Here is a 17,362-nt window from a genome sequence, read left to right on the forward strand (position 1 = left end):
GATTTGGCAGACAAGGTCAAGAAAGTTCTTGATCATATAATAATTAGTAGACATACAAATGCTAGTTTTAAACAATATCTTACGGAATTGATAATAAAACAATTTGGCAAATAATGTCTAAATATACTGAAATCAACGACAAATTGAATGAATATCTAATGAACTGAATTCAAAAACAATTGATACATGAAATTTGAACGATGAAGTAAACTACAAATCAAATGAAAAATTCGAACAATAATTTAGATCTGAAAAATCGAACGAAAAAATTCAAACAATAAATTCGAAAATAGGGAAGTAAATCTAACAAATCAAAAACAATTAAATCTAACATATAATCAATGAACATATATCGAATTCGAAAAAGCCATACCTGAATTTGAATGTTTAAAAAATTTAGGGTTATTTTTCGCCAAAATCAGTCCTTAAATTGAATAATTAAACTTGTTTTGTGATCAATGTTGTTGAATTTATACAAAAAGCTGAAGGAAAATCATTGAAAATCCTTCGAATTACAACTACAATGGCTGTTCTTGGGAGTTTGATGAGAGAGAAAGTCTTGTGTTTGAGAGAGAAAGAGACGACAATATGTTTTGTGTTTGAGGTTTATAGTTTGTTTTGTTATTTACAAAAACGCCATTATTTATTCTCAACCATCAATTTTAATCTAATCCGTCTAATATAACTTAGGTTTTTATATAAGAAGAGGTTGTTACCAGATCCCATATATATATATATATATATATATATATATATATATATATATATATATATATATATATATATATATATATATATATATATATTTTGTACTAAAAAAACGAGAAACCCGTTTCGGATCCATTTAACTCTAAAGTCGTCGACTTTGATATTTTTCCGAAATTGTTGATTGTTATCCGTCTTTTCAAAATTGAAGGGTTTCAGGTTTCGTTTTAATCTTAAACGAAACGCAAAGGTTTCGATCTTTCTTCAAATGTTTCGGCCCTTTTATCTCCCACTCTTTCAGGTATTTTAATTTAAACCCCACTTAATCTTTTTTATTTCCTCCCCCTTTTTTCGATCAATTATTTTGGGATTTGCTATATCTTACCTGTGATTGTTGATTTGATGATCGCACAAATTATTAAAAAATATTAATACAATTATTTGTTGTTTGTTTTTATTATTATAATTTTAGCATATGATCTTTGTTGAAGTCAAATGGATTTAGAAGTATATGTTTTTTATTTGGGTTTTGATTATTTATGGTGTTATTGAATTGGGTATTTTGGGAAAAAAAAATGTGGAACTGTTGAAACGTTGTAATTTGATTTATGATGTTTATGGTTTTGATTATTGTTTTTGTTACATGGTTATCTGCTCTATTGTTCATGTGTGTGAAATTGATCAATCATGGATATCGATATCGATTTTCTCAAACGGGTTGTAGTGGAGAGCTCTTATGATCTTTGATCAGTTTATGTGACAACAAATATGGGTTAACGTAGTAATATAGGTTGAGGTTCCAAATTTGGAACGATGATATAGTTAGATTAATTTGATGTCTATAGGACTCTATATTGGGTTGCAGTTGATTTCAGATATTGACATAGACTTTCTCAAACGGGTTGGAGTGGAGAGTTTTTATGTTCTTTGATCATCGTATAACAAATATGGATTAACAAAGTGATGTATGCTGAGTTTCCAGATGTTGAATGATAGTATAGTATAGTTTAGTTTAGTTAAATTAATGTCTACACTCTATAGGGTTCTATATTGGATTGCCGGTAGCTATTGACTTGTTTTGGCTATGTCGTATTGTTGTTATCGAGATAGATAACCTCACTGACTCCTATTTTCTTAAAAATGAAGAAAAAGTAGTTAAAACATGTTTGAACCTTAAATCAATTAATTGACGAGGGATGGCAAATAGATTCTTTTGTTTCGAAGATGGTTTTGGTGTTAGCCTATCACTAGTTATAGGCATACCTGCATCAAGTCCCTGCCTATATTTAATCAGCTAATGGTGATAGGCTATTGTTGTGGCTTGAGTTGATGGTGAATTTTGCTGATTTGAGTTACAATAGTACTGATCTCTGAATCATCATAATTATAAAGACTGAATCAATGTGCTTGGGTGTGTGAAGTATTGCTTTTTTTAAGACTAGGGGTGTAAAAGAGCAACCTGAAACTGTGTTGTTAAAGCCTTTACTGTTTTAAGATCTGGCTTGCGGGTAAGTTGGGGTGGGCAATTGCTGATCAGGATTCAGTTACTTGTCTAAGGCATTCTGATGATGCTTGGTACTCTTGGTTGGTATTTCACTATGATTGTGGCTGCTTTTGATTTATTGGTGAAAAGAAGCATGATAAATTGTATTGTGTGTATCTTTTGTCAATTTCAATAAACAACTTTTTCTTCTTATCCCCCCCCCCCCCCCCCCCTTTCCCTCCTTTTTTATTTTCTTCTACCATAGTATTATACTTCTTTGGCTAGGAATTTAAGTAAGGACATGGAGCATTAGATGCATCCAATAGTGGGTTTTATTATAAAAGTTGACGAACTTTTTCATGCTGTATCTAACAGATACTTCCTGGTTTTCGTAAGAACATAAGATATTCCTCAGGACTTATTTTAGGAATAACATTGAAGGGTTTTTTTCCTTGCAATTCGACTACTATGGCTTCTGCTGGGAGTAAATGATTCATGATTGTGTGTAGTGAATTACTTTAAATTCTATACCATCGCTAACTAAAGATCTCCATCTTTCTAAGTAAATAATGATTGAAACTCAATTTCGCTATCAACCTAAAACTTGTAGGTTGATTTCAAACGTGGACTTTCTTTAAACTGGTGTTATCTTTGTAATTTATGAAATTCAATTACATGTTTTTGCTTTCTTACCAAGGAAGTTTAAAGTTTAGTTTTAATGGTTATGATGAAATGACAATGCTAGATATGTTTCATGTCATGTCATGTCCTAATAGGTAAGCCTCAATGTGTTTTAAGCTGTTTAACTACAGTACACTGAATTAGCTTTGCTTTAGTAATGAAAATAGATAGTAGCTCATACAGGCACAAATTAGAGTACGTCTCACATCTACTGACTATTGAAAATGGGAAAGTGTATTGAATTACATAGCCTCAATATGGTCAATGATAAATTTTGTTGTATTGTGCATTGCTTGATCAAAATTTAGTTGCCTGTAATGTAGCTTTGATTACATAGTAAAGGCTTTTAATCCATATCTTACTTAGACAAGTAGCCAAAGTAATTTAGTGCATCTGATGTTAGTCCTATGGCTGCACAACTTTAACCATTTTTTAGGTTTCCTCCTGTGATCTAGTTTTATAAATATCTCACCGTATATTTCTGGTTCATATTTGTAGGCCTACATTTGTATTGTTCGTTGTCCGCTTGCCACAACTGTTTTTTCTATGAGAAAACATGCCTACTGAGACTGATAAATGGGGTTGGAAACATGTTAGTGTTTTCGGTGGATTTGATAAAGGTAGTGGTACAAAAAGATGGAAATGCAATCATTGTAATGCAAAATACAATGGTTCCTATTCACGAGTGAGGGCCCATCTTCTTGGATTCACTGGTGTTGGTGTGAAAAGTTGCCCAGCAATCGACAAATCTTTAAGAGAAGAATTCCGGATATTAGAAGAGGAACGCCTTCACAGGAAGAAGAAAAAGAATCCTCTTAGTGCGAAGATTGGTAAGCGCATGAAGAATTGCCAATTGAATTTCACTAGCCCGATTAGAACTCTCGCTAAAGAGGATGTAGATGAGACTGTAGCCAGATTTTTTTATGCTGATGGATTGAACATGAATGTAGTGAACTCCCCATACTTTCGAGAAATGATCAGAGCAGTTGCAGCTTATGGTCCTGGATATGAACTCCCCTCTAAACATATGTTGTCAGATTCCTGTTTAATTAAAGAAAAAGCAAAGCTAGAAAAAGCCATAACCTTAGTCAGGGAGTCCTGGCCTCACACAGGATGCACAATTATATGTGTCAATCGTGTTGATGGATCGCTTGGATGCTTTTGTATCAACTTCTTCATTGCGAGCCCGAGGGGTGTTATGTTTCTGAAATCAATTGATATTAATGAAGGGGATGAAGCTGACAATTTATTTATCAATGTTCTCAGTGATGCAATAGTAGAAATTGGGCCCAGAAATGTAATTCAAATAATTACCCACCTTGGCCAGGCAAGTAGTGCTTTTGAATCTGTTATATTATCAAAGTTCCCTCATATATTTTGGTCCCATTGTACTTCACATTCTATCCATCTTCTTATGGAAGAGATTGCTGAATTGGACTGGATGAAAGCTGTTGTTTTGTGTGCTAGAGGAATTGAGCAAGTTATTTCATCTTACCAACGATATTCTTCTTGTGTTTTATACAATTCAATGGAGATTTCTGATTCTCTGTCTTTGAAGTTTGCACCTTCATTCTGTTTGGTCCAAAGAATTTTTCAGATGAAGGAAGAATTGCAAGATTTAGTCATGAGCATTGAGTGGAAGCAATGGAAGGTTACTGATTTATGCGATGTTGTCAATACAGAAGCCACTGTGTTAGGGGATGAATTCTGGGCTAGGGCTCAGCTGATGTTGCAGCTTAGTGAACCTTTTGTTAGACTACTTGCTACGTTCAATATCGACAAATCTGTCATGGGGGATGTGTACAACTGGCGGGTTCAGTCACTTGAAGCTGTGAGGAGCAGGGGCATTGATGACATTGCACTTAGTCAAATGGAGTTACTGATAGAGAGCAGATGGGATATGCTATTTTCCCCCCTCCATGCAGCCGGCTATATGCTGAACCCAAAATATTTTGGGAGAGGTCAGAGCAAGGATAAAACTGTTATGCGGGGATGGAAGGCCACTCTAGAACGATATGAGCATGAAAGTGCTACAAGGCGTTTACTAAGAGAACAACTTAGTGTTTATTGGAGATCCGAGGGATCATTCGGAGAGGAAGATGCCGTCGAATGTAGAGATAAGATGGACCCAGTTGCATGGTGGGAGAATTTTGGTTTTGAGACACCCCACTTGCAGACTTTAGCCATAAAGGTGCTGAGCCAGGTTTCTAGTGTGTCGCTGTGTAGAGATAGTGCTCAATGTGACAGCCTTCCATGTCGAGAAACTGTGAAAAAGATGGGAGTGGAAAGAGTGGAGGATCTTGCATTTGTGAGAAACAATCTTGGCCTTCTGAGCCTAAAACATGGGAGTATAAACTTTATATCTATGCCTAAAAGTGGGAATATGTGTTGTTCGACTGGATGTTGATAGCTATGCATTGTTCTGAGATGAAGTGTTAAAGTTCAAGGCTTGTACATGGATATAAATATTTGTTGCCAGTATCTTCAGGTTGGTGGACTTCCATTTATGCAGCCAACCTGAAGATATTACACTGCCCATTGATGGATGAGTATACAACTATTACTTAGGATGTACTTTTTCAAAGTCAGTATTTGTCTACTGAAGTGAATTTTACAAGTCGATATAATGTGCATTTTACTTCACTGCAGAGGGGTTTCTCTCAGAGAAAGGCTATGTTTCCGAGATAGTAGCAATTTAGCATGCTGTGTGTGTATATTGCAGGTTGAGGTACATTTGATTGTAACTTACCATTAGCAGCATCTCGCAAGATGTGAATTGGAGAAAACATGATGGCCTATGATACTGTGCTATGTTATACACTTCCCCGTACACCTGAGATTGTCCCATTTGACCCAAGAAGCTCCCACAAATAATGATCAAATGAAGCAATCTTAGATGGACAGATTGAGTATGTGCAGTTATTAATGCTGATTAATTTCTTGTGATACCGCCCAACATTGTTTACATGCTTTTCTTTTTTATATCAGCACAAATTTTTTTCTTGAGGAGCTTTCACCCTTAGGCACATCATATATTGACATGATTTCCATTAAACATGGCCTTGGGTTAGAATGAACAAGCAAGCGAAGCAAAGCCTTCTTAGTTGTGGTATCGACGATCCAACTCCCCGTTGTATAGGCAAGAGAATACAGTTTGATGGTTGAGTGATATCCGAAATCCGAAGATGTTTGACATATCTATGTTGGACATATCTAATTACAACCATGGACTAACTTGTTCTATGCAATATCTCTGTTGCTGATTTCTTTTGGTGGCAAAGCTTGACTATCTAAATTGGGCATTGATCATATGTAGGGTCTCAGTGATACCAGCATTTTATAGAAATAAATTATTTTGGTTCCAGTTTATTAAGACATGTCGGTGATAAATTCTTCCTTTTTTAGAGTAATCACAAATCTTGACTTTTGTGTCATCAAACTCGTCACAATATAGTTTGGCCTTTGAAAAAAGAAATTAGATATAAAGATGTAAATAGAAATTTTGCGATGGCCCTAAGCCCCTAACAGATCTTGTGGGCGGCCAATAACATGGTGGGGTTATATAGCCTATATTTATTTATAAGAGTAACTTTTACAAGTATTATTTTATATGACTGATGTGAGTAATTTTATTTTTTCATTTATATAACATTTTGTTTATAAGAGTAATCTCAGTTCATTATAAGAGTTTACTTGTTCATTTGAGTAAACAATTCTCTTACCCTTTTTTAATCATATAATCTCATTTGACCATAGACTCGTAATTGTAAACTTCATTACTCATTTGATTGTCTTTAACCAGGAAGTTTTTAAGTTTTTAAGTCAGTAAGTGTTGTGGTGAACTATTCGTATATTGTAATAGTTTGAATTTACTATTGTAAAAAAAAAAAAAAAAAAAAAAAAAAAAAAAAAAATTGTCTTAAAACTAGCCACATTATCAACTAATGATTTGGCAGCCACAATGCCACATACAAGTATAATTTGAACTAGAGATGGAGGAAGTAACTTTTTTTTTTGGTTAATTTTTCTCTTGGCTAATCAAGTAATTGCAATTGTCATAACCTCACTGATGGATTTAGTTAATAATCAATTCCTCCATTTTAACATTTAAGGCATGAAAAACCACATGTTTAGCATGTGCCTTGAGATTAGAGATTTTTTTTTTTTTTTTTGGCTAATTATTATCATCATATCTCTCTCTCTCTCTCTCTCTCTCTCTCTCTCTCTCTCTCTCTCTCTCATAAGGAGTGGAGTGTCTATTTTTTTTATTTTTTTTATTTGAATTTTACTAGTAAAAGATTGAAGAAATGATTTATCCATTTTTAGCACCTTCTTCTTGTATTCATCTACTTTGAACAAATTCCATAATTTATTGCACTCTTTTTTATTTGGCCTTTGATAAATATATTGATAGCACCTCTTAATTCTTCTTTTTTATAAATGATGCTTACTGACTTGTCACCTCTTTACTTAGTCAAATGTTTTTATTGTAATATACTACCCTTTTTTTTTAATCAATTAGTAACAACTACCCTCAATAAAACAGCACTAAATAAATGGATTTTGAATCAATAATTGTTACTGAGTATTATCCTTTAGAACAATAACAAATCAGCATTAATTGGTACTTTTTCTAGCTTGTTGGTAAAATATTGTACTAACATGAGGTCTACTCTTAAACCTAAATTATGTTGGATTTCCAACCAATAGATCTAAAAGTACTAATGAGGATTGATTATTGTATTAGTGAATAATAGAATAGTTATTGACTAAATTAAACTTTCTCAAGAGAACATAAATTACGTAATGGTTATACATACAATGATCATATTGATGTCAATTATATTATTTCAATAAGTTAAAGGCTCGAGGTGTTGTCTAAAATGTACGTTTGAATTTCCTTAGAAATAAAGGAGAAATTTGCAAATTTGTTTATATTACTATCCTTGGGCCTCAGTGGCTTTCAAAGGGAAAAAAAAAGGTATTGTTTGAAATGTAAGAAGTATAAATCATTAAAATTTGTATTCATTTTGATAATTTTGACTAAAAGAAGTCAATAATACCATTATTATGAATATTATCTATAATAATAATTAAATAAATAACAACATTTAGTAAATTATTATAAATAAAAATATACTTGGTTCCGGTATATCATGGTTTATAATTTAAGCCCATTGTTTGTCTACCGACACACAGTAAATTAATGTGATAATTCCCATTTTGCAGCGACTTTGGTCAAGTTGGCTAATGAATCTAATTATCTTTGAGTTTTGTGAATTGGCTTATTGGTTACCATGTTTGATTACCGCTTTCTATGCTTCTTCTTTGACTTTGGATTTTGGAAATGTAATTAACTTTTCTTCTGAAATAAAATGTAATTGACTTCAGATCGATAGGATTATTTTGTGTTACTTATAATCAATTTTTTACTGTAGATGTGTTAATGTTTCTCCATTACTCAATTATTTTAATTTTCTAATAAATTAAATCAAGATAAAATTAAAATAAGCATGTAAAAAAAATAATAGTGTTAGACTTAACATATCTGTTAACTTTGCTTAGACAACACTGAAACATTAGTTTAATTAAAGTTTAAGAGATGGAAATGAGGCTGCATTTGAAGACATGGTGTGAACGTTCTCATTCTTTCAGAAGTGTCGATGGAGAGTCGAGCACATATAAATCTAACGGGGTTTAACTCTAAACTATGAGTAGATTTGTAAATAATAACGGATAAAGCTAGCTAGATGCACTTTTTATTAAGCTACTTATCAACATTAAATACTTTTTAAAATGATACGAGTATAGTTTATAGATTTATGACATTCAATACAATTAATACTTAATTATTCTCGATCTTTCTAATAATATTAGGTTGAGTAATAACAAGTCTAACAAATCAGATACTTGTATGTATACAATAATGTTAATACTAGTTGTACTACTTAATACTACTTAATACTTAGATACATAACTAGTCATGTATTATTTAGCTATATTAGCTGTTTAGGGTAAAAATACCCCAGGTACGTGGCCTAATCTCATAGTGACACGTGGCCCAATAAACAGACGACACGTGGCCCTATGAGAATGTGACACGTGTCCACTTGTCATGGTGACACCTGTCAGCCATCTCTAAATGCCCCAATGCTGCAATCAGAACGAGAAAAGAGCCCTGATGACCTCAGGCCCAAATCCCGAGAAAACCTTGAAAGCCGTAAAACGGCGCCCCCCACGACACGTGGCGACCTCTGATTGCGCAGCCAATCACGTCACGAAATTCTAGGGCATAAACCCTAGAGGGGTACATGTTCCCACCCCTATAAATACCCCAATCATTTATGATGGGAGGGGGGGATTGTGACATAACATAAATATAGAGCATTAAAGAGCTCCAACTTCTCTCTACTTTCTCTCTCTAGCCTTTTTCCGTTTCCGTTCACTAACTTGAGCGTCGGAGGCGAATATTCCGAACACCGGAATATTCGTTATTTTGCAGGTGTCCGAGTCTTTGTCAGCAGAGCGTGACCAGTATCCGAGGGAATCACAAAAAACCCCGAAACATTTGGCGCCGTCTGTGGGGATACTCGTCCGTTATGACAATAGATGGTCAGACACCTAATTCTGGACCTCGTCCAGGCGAGGATGGATATGTAGCGGACATACATACTACCATACACTCAAGCAATCCTTTGACTGCCTCATTTGAAGAGGCCGAACAACTTCTTGTCACCCCAGCTACCCTAATGGCCGAGCTGACTAAGCTCCGCAAGGAGTTGGCGGCTACCCAGCAAAAGGGGAGAGGAGGCACTTCCAAGAAAGCCAACAACAAGACCAATGCAACTGATGCAGGTAACACCCCATTCCGTCGTCCGCACGGAAGGTCTCCCCGAGTCCCACGGACCAACTTCTCTAGCCTGCTGGCGAAAACACAGTCGGCTGAGGGGAGGGGCAGACAGCCAAAAAGAGTTGAGACTGAGCCGTCACAGCGTTTCAAAGACGCAAGGGATTACATTCGGCACAGGCAAAGGGAGAGGGCCGCATGCTCTGACACGGCCTCTACCCCAACCATGCCGGAGGAAGTCTCCAACCAATCTTTCTCCTTCTACACCAACACGGCTGCTTCCAGCAAGAGTCATACTATTACTCCCCGTCCAATTCAGCCATTGCAGTATCAGCCCCCTCAAGTACTCAATGAGTTGATACAACCAACTCCCCAAGTTTTTGGGCAATATGGGCCGTATGGTCAGATGTTCGGCCAGACTCCTTACCTGGATGGAACGTCCGCTCAGCCTCAGCCTATCGATTGGCAAATGCGTTTGTTGAATTTGGGAGATAAGCCGCCTCCGTTTTCGCAAGATATACTAGCATCCCCTCAACCAGCAAAAGTGAAGAGTGTACTAGTGGGTGCCTATGATGGTACGGGCAACCCAGAAGAGCATGTTACCTCGTACAGGAACTTGATGTACTTGCAAAGTGTAGATGATGCTACATGGTGTAGATGCTTCCCGGCCACTCTCAAAGGGGTGGCCCAGGACTGGTTTAACAGCCTCCCAGCCGGATGCATCAATTGCTTTACCACCCTTAGTTTGTTGTTTGTGGGAAACTTCTCATACAACATCCCACCAAGAAAGACAAGCCTCAACTTGGCTACAATTGTCCAAGGAAAGAATGAAGGACTACGCTCGTACGTCCAAAGGTTTAACCAAGAAAAAGCCCAAATTCATAATCTTCCGGACGAAATGGCTTACTCAGAATTTCTCCGGGGATTAAGGCATAATGGTTTTAAGTTTGATTTGGTAAGAAAAACGATTCGGTCATACGCAGGTGTATTGCGGGAAGCCGAAGCCTATATTGAGGCCGCGGATTTTTGTTCGCTCACCAAATCAGAACAGCCAGCCAAGGGGGCTGAGAAGAAACAATCTTCTCAGCAAAACTCGGCCGGTCGAAAGAAAGAAGGGAACAAAAGAAAAGAAATCTGGGTAGCTGATGACCAGCAACCCAAGTCAAAGAAAAGCAAGACATACGAGCCTCAGTATGAGTTCAACAAGGATGGTTACTCTATTTTGATGGAGATAAAAGACAAGTTTGAGTTTGAGAAGTCTCAGCCTTTGAGAGGCTCGGCCCAGTACAGAAACAAAAACAAGTATTGTCATTACCACAAGGATGTGGGTCATGACACGAACGAGTGTATCAACTTGAAGAGACTGTTGGATAAGTTGGCCGACAAGGGTCTGCTGAAACCATATGTGACCAAGTCCAAATTCACCTTCAAGCGGACAGACAACACGTCCGAGAAAAAGCAACAAAGTGAAAAGAAGAATGACAAGGAAGATGATGGGAATAGCACTGATTCAGGTTTTGTGGCCGTCATATCAGGAGGCTTTGCTGCAGGCGGCCCTACCATGAAAGGAATCAAGCAGGACGCTCGAAACCTGTCAAATGTGATGCAAACGGACGTTGTTAAAGTCGAGCCATTTCCTGAAGTGATCATAAGTGAGGCTGACCGTGGTGAGGTCAGAGCTTTGCACAATGATCCCATGGTCTTTGTAATGAAAATAGCAAATTTGAAGGTGGGACGGATATTGATTGATACGGGCAGTTCGGCCGATATCATAAGTCTCTCTGCCTTGAGGAATTTAAGCTTCCCAGAAGATGCTCTCCAAGATATAACTCATCCCTTAGTAGGATTTGGGGGGAATATCATTCATCCAGTCGGACGGATTGACCTTCCCATCCGTTTCGGGCAGAAGGGGGAAGGAAGAGACATGGTCGTCCGTTTCCTTGTGGTAAAAGAGTTGACTGGGTACAATGTAATCCTCGGCCGCCCTACTCTCAATGCAGCCAAGGCGGTCATAGTGCCCTATTTGATGTTGTTGAAGTTTGAAAGGTCGGACGGAAAAATTGGAACAATTCAAGGAAGTCAGAAAATGGCCAAGGAATGTAATCAGCTGGCCGTGAAGCCAACAGCACGCGGCCCAAAGTTGTCCGAGATTAAGGAAGAAGGAACCTCACTCCCAGCATACCAGGTCGGCCAGAAGCGTAAGGCAACCAGGGCAGAGGAAGCCTAGAAACTAATGACTGTCGGCCGGCCAGATGAGTTGAGGCCCCAGCCGGCCGGCAGCCACCAGGATATAGTGCTTGACTCCAACCACCCAGAACGGACAGTTAGTGTCGGCACTATAGCCTTGGAACTGCTTGGGGATGAGTTAGTACAGCTGTTAAGAGAATTCAAAGATGTGTTTGCATTTGAAGTTGGTGAAATGCCAGGAATAAGTCCTGACCTGGCCGTGCACAAGTTGGCCGTGAATCCTTTGATAAAGCCTGTCCGCCAGAAGAAGAGAAATCACGGAGAAGAGAGGAATCAGGCGGCCGCAGCAGAGGTAAAAAAGCTGCTGGACGCCGGTTTCATTCGGCAATGCTTTTACCCAGATTGGGTGGCCAATGTAGTTCTTGTGAAGAAGCCGAATGGGACTTGGAGGATGTGCGTGGATTACACGGACTTGAACAAGGCGTGTCCTAAGGATAGCTTCCCCTTGCCTAAGATCGACCGGTTGGTTGACTCTACGGCCGGACACGCCCTTATGAGCTTCATGGACGCATACTCCGGATTCCATCAAATTCCTTTGTGGGAAGAAGATCAAGAGAAGACAGCGTTTGTGACCGAGCAGGGGTTGTACTGTTACAAGGTTATGCCATTCGGCCTCAAGAATGCTCCTGCTACATTTCAGAGGCTTGTTAATACGGTCTTTAGAGACCAGCTCGGCCGGAACATGGAGGCATATATTGATGACATGATTGTCAAGTCAAAAGAGCCGGCCGACCATCTCAAGGATCTACGAGAAACGTTCGCTGAACTCAGGCGGCATAAGATGATGTTAAATCCAAAGAAGTGTGTATTTGGTGTTGAGTCCGGCAAGTTTCTCGGATTTTTGATTGATCAACGTGGAATCGAGGCCAACCCTGAAAAAATTCAAGTCGTCCTTGACATGAAGTCTCCAAGAACAATCAAGGAAGTGCAAAGACTGACCGGCTGTTTAGCAGCCCTTGGAAGATTTTTGTCAAGATCAGGGGATAAGTGCCGTTACTTTTTTCAAACCATTAAGAAGAAAGCCGTGTTCGAGTGGACAGAGGAGGCCGAGGAAGCGTTCGTACAGTTGAAAAATCACTTGCATACATTGCCTCGCCTCGTCAGTCCGCTCAAGAATGAGAAGCTATATATCTATCTTGCCATCTCCGAACACTCTCTAAGTGCCGTCCTTCTTGCTGAAAGGGACGGCCATCAGGTCCCGGTGTATTTTATCAGTCATGTACTTCACAATGCTGAGCTGAAGTACCCCCCAATTGAAAAATTTGGCCTGGCCTTGTACATGGCATCAAAGAAGCTGCGGCCATACTTTTTAGCACATTCAATATTGGTCTATACAGACCAACCCTTGAAGAAGCCGTTCTCAACTTTGGAGGTAAGTGGCCGCATGCTCAAGTGGGCCTTAGAGCTCAGAGGTTTTGACCTTGTGTTTGAACCAAGGAAGGCAATCAAGGGGCAAGCCTTTGCAGATTTTTTGGCTGAAATGACACGGCCTGATCTTCAGCCGGCCGGGGACCAAGTCTGGAAAGTGTTTGTGGATGGTAGTGCAACAGCGACCGGGTGTGGCGCTGGTATTATATGTGAATCTCCTGAGGGAGACAAGTATGAGTATGCGTTGAGGTTTCAGTTCCAAGCGTCAAACAATGAAGCTGAGTACGAAGCATTGTTGGCCGGTCTTAGGATGTGTAAAGCGGCCGGGGCAACCAAAATTGAAGTATGCTCGGACTCCCGGCTAATAGTCCATCAGGTCAATGGTGGCTTTGAGGCCAGGGAGCCGGCCATGATGAAGTACATGCAGCTAGTTAAAAATGAGGCCGAAGGCCTAGAGCTTTTTTCTCTCAAGCAAGTTCCCCGTTCAGAGAATCATCAAGCGGACGCCCTCTCCAAATTGGCTTCCTCGGCGTCATGTGATACTCCAAGATCAGTGTTTTGGGAAGTAAAGGAAAAAAGGAGCATTGATGCCGAGCCCGTTCAGATAATAGATAGAAGTTCAACCTGGATGGACGGAATTACTTCCTACTTAAGGGATGGAATACTTCTGGACGATCCGAAAGAGAGTTGGCTATTGAAGAGGAAGGCGGCCTGGTTTGAGATGAAAGATGGGGAGCTATTCAAAAGAGCCTTTGTGAAGCCTTACCTTAAATGTATAACTCGTGAAAGAGGGCATGATGTGTTGGATGACCTTCATCAGGGGCATTGTGGTTCACATATTGGAGGTCGAGCCTTAGCTGAAAAGGCGACACAGTTGGGATATTACTGGCCGAGTTTGAAGTCGGACGCTATGAAAATGGTGAAAAAATGTGACAAGTGCCAGAGATTTTCAACCCTTATTCATCGTCCAGCAAATAGTCTATCAGCCATCAGTAGTCCACTTCCCTTTGCCAAATGGGGCATGGACATTTTGGGACCGTATATTCCTGCATCCGGCCAGAGACGGTACGTATTAGTGGCAGTAGACTACTTCACTAAATGGGTTGAAGCTGAGGCCGTCCGGGGCATTAAATGGACGGACGTGTCAGCCTTCATTTGGAAAGGCATAATCACTCGGTATGGGGTGCCTCAGTCAATGGTGTTCGACAATGGACCCCAGTTTGAGACGCGTCAACTCAAAGAATGGTTGGGAGACCAAGGCATTACCCATTGCTTTGCCTCGGTCGGCCGACCACAAGCCAATGGTCAAGTTGAGGCCTATAACAAGTTGATTTCAAATGGGATCAAGCGCAAGCTTGAAAAGGCAGGCGGCCTATGGGCAGACGAGCTGGTCAATGTGCTATGGTCCATACGAACAACAGCAAAGAGTTCTACAGGGGAGACTCCATTCTTTTTGGTCTATGGAGCTGAGGCTGTACTCCCAATTGAAATGTACGAGCCCACTTTGCGGGTAATGCTTTATGATGAATCGGCCAATTGGGAGGCCATGAAGACCGCCCTAGATTTCCTTCCAGAAGCTAGGGGCAATGCGTCGCTCAGGCATGAAATTTATCGCTTAAGGATGACAAGGGCATATAACCGCCGAGTGTCTAAGCGGCCGCTCAAAATGGGGGATCTAGTGTTGAGAAAAATGGAAGCTGTTGGCCGTGCCAATGAGGACGGCAAGTTGACTCCAAACTGGGAGGGACCGTACAGAATCAGGGAAGAAGTCCGAGACGGCACATATCGCCTTGAGGCAATTGATGGCCGTCAGATCCCACGGACATGGAACACTGATAACCTGAAGAAGTATCATGTTTGAGTTTTGTTTCTTTAAGTACTTAGCCAAAAAGCTGTTTATACAGCTAGGTCTACTGACCGAGCCTTGTAATTAAAGTCGTACGGCCACAACAATGTACTTTTGACAAAAATTAATGAAGTCAGGCATTGTTGAATTATTTGTTGTTTTTATGATTAAAGGCCGAATGAAATGATTTACTGAGTTGCTTCCAATATAGTAATACGGCCTACCATTCTTTTTGAATGGTCGAGTTAATAAGGAAGCAAGGTTGCTTCCAATATAGTAACACGGCTTATCATTCTTTTTGAATGGCCGAGTTAAAAAGGAAGCAAGGTTGCTCCCAATATAGCAACTCGGCCACACACAAAAAAAAAAAAAAAAAAAAAAAAAAAAAAAAAAAAACTGATTTAATTCAGAGATCAATGCGTCCGCCCAATTCTAGGCGGACGATTGAGGCAAGGTATCCCGAACTTGTGTAGAAAACAAGTGTCCTTTACAAATAGGGCAAGGGCATACCTAGGCATTTAGCCCGGCCAATCAAGGAATCTCTGAGTTGAGATAATACTTGGGATTTCTAGGGTACGTCCGAGCGATAGATTCAACGGACTACTCGTACAATGATAGCCGAACGGCCAATTAAATTAATTTGGTGCTTCACCTAGCCCAAGGGCAATCATTACTATGATTTGATTAACTTGCTAGCCGTCATACCCTTTTAAGGCATAAAAACTACCAAGTTAATCAAACCACTTAGAAAATGGACTAGGCGAACACCGAATAAAGGGGCATACCCCTAGGAACGTACGAAAAGGCATAATACTGAGACGTACGGAAAACTTGCAAAAAGCAGAAAATTTGCAAAAAACTGCTAAGTATGAAACAGAAGTAAAAGCCGCCAAAAAGGCAGACAAAATTTTCATTAATAAGACCGCACAAAGGCGGCCGAAATGTTTACATAACCGCTCGAACAGGCGGCCTCAGAAGAAGAACAAAAAAAAAGAGAAGTACAAAATAAACCAAGTACACAGTAAGCTGAAAAGAAAAGGAAAGCTGAGCAGACGGCTGCTGGAGGACCTGAGCTCTACTTAGCCGTATTATCTGTGGCAGGCTCCTCCGCTGTCTTCGCGTCCTTGGCCGGGGCATCCTTTTCGTCCGCCTCCTCCTCCTCCTCATCCCCTTCCCCTCCGGACTCGGGGGAAGTAACTACTAGTTCTGGAGGAGGCATGCCGGCCTTCCTTGCCTCTTCTTTAAGGCAGACGTACTGAAGCCGCTTCTTGAAGTGTTCCTCGTAATAGGCGGCTTCACCTTCGTCCACCATCAAGTTGAAGGCATCAAAGAAGTATGCCTTAAGCCTGTCTTCAGCATTTTGCTCGATGCGGATGACTTCTTCAACGCTGATCGGCCGAGGAGTTTTAAGTTGCTCCTCATAGTCCGCAATGGACTTCTTTAAGGTCTCCACCTCGACCTTCAGCGCGTCCGCTTCATCTAGAGCAGACTTAAGGTTGGCTTGGGCCAACTTCAGCTCACTTTTCAAGGCTTCGGACGCCTCGAAGCCCAGCTTCCACTTCTCCTTTTCCAGGACGGCCTCGTCCCTTTCAACCCTCATGGCCTCCCTGGCCAAGGACTCCTGTTCGAGTGCCTTGCCCAGTTTGACCAGGTCCTCTATTTGCCGCGCCGCTTTGTCGGACAGCGCGGTTATTTGGGTCTCAAAGTGTACCCTCTGGACAGCGGCCGTCCCAGTTATAGCATCCTCGGCTTTCCTGACTTCAACCCAAGCATTCTTCAACCGTTCGTTCTCCTTGTCCTTCCAATCTAGGAAGGCGTTCAAACGGAGGAAGAGTTGCGGACAGAAGGAAGAAACTTAGTCAAAAATATGGAAAAATTGGCTAAGTGTTGGAAAGCAAAAACATAAGGAGATATAAGTATACCTCGGCGCTGCAGTTTAGCATGGGGCCGAGGAAGCCTTCGTTGATCCCCCGCAGCTTATCACGCTGCGCTTGGGGGACCGCGCGAACCATGGCCTCGCGCATGGCCTTCCTGTCCGCGCCAGTCAGTGACTGGCCGGGTACCTTCAACTGCATCTCCTCTGATATATCTGCGGACGAGCGTGTAAGAAAAGTTAGCTAAATTTTACAAGTAAACAAAGACTTATAAAAAGTGAGAAAAAAGATGGCTAACCAGTGGAGAAGGT

General features: G+C 40.1%; 1 protein-coding gene across 1 annotated transcript; it reads left to right on the plus strand.

Moving 5' to 3' along the window:
• The first annotated feature begins 849 nt into the window (after positions 1-849).
• On the plus strand, positions 850-6,149 carry LOC145587858 (uncharacterized). The gene is made up of 2 exons (XM_081644531.1): positions 850-1,006; positions 3,368-6,149. Exon 2 carries the CDS (start codon positions 3,426-3,428, stop codon positions 5,274-5,276), a length of 1,851 nt encoding a protein of 616 aa, XP_081500657.1. The 5' UTR covers positions 850-1,006; positions 3,368-3,425; the 3' UTR covers positions 5,277-6,149.
• Positions 6,150-17,362: the final 11,213 nt, after the last annotated feature.

This window comes from Chenopodium album, chromosome 17 (assembly GCF_948465745.1).
Source record: "Chenopodium album chromosome 17, dcCheAlbu1.1, whole genome shotgun sequence".
NCBI classification, from domain to species: Eukaryota; Viridiplantae; Streptophyta; class Magnoliopsida; order Caryophyllales; family Amaranthaceae; genus Chenopodium; species Chenopodium album.

Bases quoted from the DNA above. Each gene is read 5' to 3' on its own strand.
- LOC145587858 (XM_081644531.1), top strand. From the start codon at position 3,426: ATGCCTACTGAGACTGATAAATGGGGTTGGAAACATGTTAGTGTTTTC.